The sequence below is a fragment of the Megascapheus bottae genome, chromosome 28, assembly GCF_031878675.1.
Source record: "Megascapheus bottae isolate mThoBot1 chromosome 28, mThoBot2.hap1, whole genome shotgun sequence".
Lineage (NCBI taxonomy): Eukaryota > Metazoa > Chordata > Mammalia > Rodentia > Geomyidae > Megascapheus > Megascapheus bottae.
In genome coordinates this window covers 3,150,473-3,154,666 of record NC_143536.1, presented here as the reverse complement: position 1 = coordinate 3,154,666, position 4,194 = coordinate 3,150,473, and the positions used below count along the sequence as shown (strand labels likewise).

At 44.5% G+C, this 4,194-nt stretch overlaps 1 protein-coding gene across 1 annotated transcript in view; it reads left to right on the top strand.

The window, feature by feature from the left end:
• Positions 1–274: 274 nt before the first annotated feature.
• Positions 275–4,194, top strand: part of Kntc1 (kinetochore associated 1) — a 72,309-nt gene continuing 68,389 nt past the window's right edge. Inside the window, exons 1-3 of the mRNA XM_090319956.1 lie at positions 275–365; positions 2,628–2,791; positions 3,891–4,011. Coding sequence (XP_090176082.1) covers positions 2,669–2,791; positions 3,891–4,011 — 244 coding nt within the window. The 5' untranslated portion in view covers positions 275–365; positions 2,628–2,668. The remainder of the gene's footprint in view (positions 366–2,627; positions 2,792–3,890; positions 4,012–4,194) is intronic.

Sequence of the window (4,194 nt, the reverse complement as noted above, 5' to 3'; positions counted from 1 at the left end):
GGCCCGTCCGGTCGCGCAGCTTGCTGGGAGGGGGAAAAAAAGGGGGGGGGGAGGGAGGTGGTGATAAGTGTTTCTATAGCAACGGGGTACGAAGTTGTGATTGGTTGGGCTTCTAAGGAGGGCGTGTCCAGGAATACTCAGGAGAATTCACGCTCGGCGTAAGGGGAAGTGAATGCGCTCTAGGGTGGGGCCGCTTCCTCGTTCGAGAGTCAAGTAATTTTGGCCTCTCCCGGTCGCCGTCGCAGGGGGTTGGCCCTGGTGTTTTCCCGCCAATTCAAACTCACGGGAAGGAGCCTAGTTTGGGGGGCGGTGGTGAGTGGGGCAGGGGAGCCTGTGGCGCGTACCTCCAGTTTCTCCAGTCTCAGGTGAGGAGGGGCGGGCACGCGGTCGCCGAGAGCGAGGCGTGGTAGCGGGGAATCGGGAAGGATCCGGCTTCCGCGCTTTCCGCGGCGCCTGGCCCTCTAGGCTGGCCGGCAGGAGGTCGGGTCGCCCGTGGCGTGGGGCTGGGAGCATTCGTGTCTAGGCCTGTCGCGGCTGTGACCCCGTGCTCCCTGGCTCGTCCTGCGGCCCAGAGACCAGATCTGAGACCCGGTCACCGGCTGTTCAGTGCCCTTGCCCCGAGCAGGGGTCCGCCTCTCCACCCCCTCCGCAGGCCGACGCCTCCCAGCTCCTCCCTGTGCCCTCGCCGCGGTGCTGTCCCCCTTACCTTGTCATTCGGAGGGCACCTCCTCCCTTCCCTTCACAGAGGTCCCGAAGCCAACGCTCCCCGGCCCTCCGAGCCCGCTTTCCCGCAAACTAGTGAGCCCTATGAAGAAGCCTTTGTGCGTTTTAAGTTTATGGTATTCATTTATGTTGTGCATGCCAACACTGGGGCTTGAACTCGTGGCCTTAGCCTTTTTGCTCAAGGCGGTGCTCCACCGCTTGACTTGAGACAGCTCCACTTCCGGCTGCATGTGGGGTTCATAGGGAATAAAAATGTCATGGACTTGCCAGCCTTTTGTGCATTTTTTCTATTGTTGGGAGGCAGTCTAACAATTAAAAGTGGATACAGACTTAAGTCCACTTATTTGCTCTTTATATCCTATAGGTGACTTTGGTCATTTAGCAAATTTCCTGTGTTCTCAAACTTTAAAATAAATTGGTCAGATACATAACAATTGCTGGACACAGAAGAATATGTAAAATATGGTAATTTTTTGGTATTCTTTCCACAACAATGTAAAGTTCATAAGGGCAAAGACATTTACTATTTCATTCATAACCATTAGTTCCTAAAAGAGTGCCTGACACATTGTAGACTTTTAAATATATTTGTCAAATAAATGAGTATAGAAGCCCTGTTTAGATTCATAACACTTTATATTCTGTTTTACAGAGATATATTCAACCCATCTTTCTCTTTTTTTTTTTTTTTTTTTGTCATTCCTGGGGTTTGGATTCAGGGCCTGAGCACTGCCCTTGGACTTCCTCAAGGATAGAACTCTACCACTTGAGCCTCAGCACCACTTCTGGCTTTTTTCTATGTATGTGGTACCAAGGAATCGAACCCAGGTCCTCGTCCATGTTAGACAAACACTCTACCACTAGGCCAAACTCCCGGCCCCATCTCCTATTTTTAATATCCCCTTTCACACCCTCACACCAAATACAACTGTTCTAGCATGACTTGTTTCTTTTAACTTGCCTCTATTCCTAATAGGAACTCTTTCTATTTTTAAAAATATCCTATTATCTTAAATTACCAATCCAAATGTTATGGGCTTCATGAATAACAAATTAGCAAACATTTGAACATGAGTGTTGGTCAAGAACTAAGCAGTCCTCTCATAAATTTTATGGCAAAAGAAAAAAAAAATCTATGGGCCAGGAGGGTGGTCTAGTGGTAGAGTGCTTGCCTAGTGTGCACAAAGACCCAGATTCTATTCTTCCATACTACATACATGGAAAAAAGCCAGAAGTGGTGCGGTAGCTCAAGTGGAACAGTGCGAGCCTTGAGAAAGCCCAAGGATAGTGCTCAGGCCCTGAGTTCAAGACTCAGGACTGGCAAAAAATAAACAAACAACAATAAAATCTTGCCTTCGGCTATCCCAAGGTATCTGACTTCAGAAGCAAGGCCCTTTATTGCTACAAAAAAATTTATTTTAAATCAAAACTTGGTATAATTTCAAGCAGTTTAAGCATAGGGAATATTTCAACTTACAGAATTTACAGAGCAATTTCAGACTTGTTGGTTTCTATTTGTAAACCAATGTGATATTTCTTTGGTGAGACTCATGATCTATTTTCATTTATCTTTTTTTTTTTGAGGGGGATGGGCAGTCCTGGGGCTTGAACTCAGGGCCTGAGCACTGTCCTTGGACTTTCTCAAGGCTAGTAGTCTACTACTTGGGCCACAGCACCACGTCTGGATTTTCCTATGTATGTGGTACCAAGGAATTGAACCTGGGTCTTCGTGCATGCTAGGCAAGCACTGTACTAGGCCAAACTCCTGACCCCATGTTTTCATTTATCTTATTGGTTCAAAGGGTCTAGTGAACCTAGAAATAATATGTAGATTCTTTCAAAATATTGGTACATTTTGGTGTTTGTATTTTGAGCAAGGACTATATTTTTACATGTTGTCATAGGGAAACAGAACTTCACATCTCAGAAAGATAATCTCAGAAACATGTGGAATGATATTGAGCTACTAACAAGTGATGACACCGGAAGTGGCTATCTGAGTGTTGGTTCAAGAAAAGACACTGCTTTGTACCAAGTAGATTTGCTTGTGAAGATCTCCTCTGAAAAGGTAGTGTTTTTGACACTGACTGATTCACTCATGACTCCTTAGACCTTTTAGACCTAGTAACAAGATAAATATTTTAAGAATGACTATATTTCATGCAAATATTCATTAATCCATACATTCATTGTGATTCCAACAGATTTGTTTTTTGTTCCAGGTTGGTGCTCTACCACTTGAGCCACAGCTCCACTTCCAGCTTTTTTGGTGCCTAATTGGCAATAATACTCTCACGTTGCCTGCCCCAGCTAGCATAAAACTGGGATTCTCAGATCTTAGCCTCCTAAGTAAGCTAAGTGCTTACACCTGGCCTGGATGAGATATATACACACACACACACACACACACACTTGTGTGTGTGTGTGTGTGTGTGTGTATTCTTGTCTGAGACCAGGACTCAAACTCCGTATCTGCGTATCTGTTGCTATTGTTTTTGCTCATTGGCTGGCACTCTACTACCTGAGCCAGACCTCCCCCTTCCCCTCACTTAACCTCTAATGAAATCTTTTCTTTGTCCTTGAGCTTTTTCATTCAAAGCTAGCTCTTTACCACTTTGAGCCACAGCACCACTTTGTTTTCTAGTGGTTCATTGGAGATGAATCTCACAGACTTTCCTGCCAGGACTAGCTTTGAACCTCCATCCTCAAATCTCAGCCCCCTGAGTAGTTATGATTGCAGGCACCATTGGCGCCAGGCTTCCATATAATTTTTTTTTTTAAACTCAGCCTGGGTGCTGTTCCTGAGCTCTTCAGCCCAAGGTTACCGCTCTACCCTTGAGCCAAGCCCCACTTCCTGTTTTCTAGAGGTTTATTGGAGATAAGAGTCTAAGGTCCTTTTGCGTTGGGGCTGGCTTTGAACCTTGATCCTGAGATCTCAGCCCCCTGAGTAAAGTAGGATTACAGGCATGAGCCACTGCGCCTGGCTTCCCATATAAAATTTTAAGACATACCATGTGAAGAAAACCTTGATGCTTAATCAACTAGATAGACTGAAAAAAATTGTACTGTCTGGTGACATTTGAAAGTTGGATATTTGAGTATATGAGAATACTATTTTTAAACTTGTGTAAAATATTTCAATTTAATTATGCTTTGCCCTCCTACAGGCCTCATTAAATCCAAAGATAAAAGCATGCAGCTTAAGTGATGGGTTTATAATTGTAGCTGACCAATCAGTGATACTACTAGACAGTATTTGTAAATCACTTCAATTGCATCTTATATTCGGTAAGCCTAATATAATACAACTCTTTAAAAGTTAAGTATATTTTGCTAATAATTTCTTACTGGTTTCACCCTCTTCTTGTGTATGTGGTACCATGGAAGATAACCCAGGGCTTCGTGCATGATAGGCAAGCACTCTATCTCTAGGTCACACTCCTGGTCCTTAACCTATTGTTTCTAAGAATT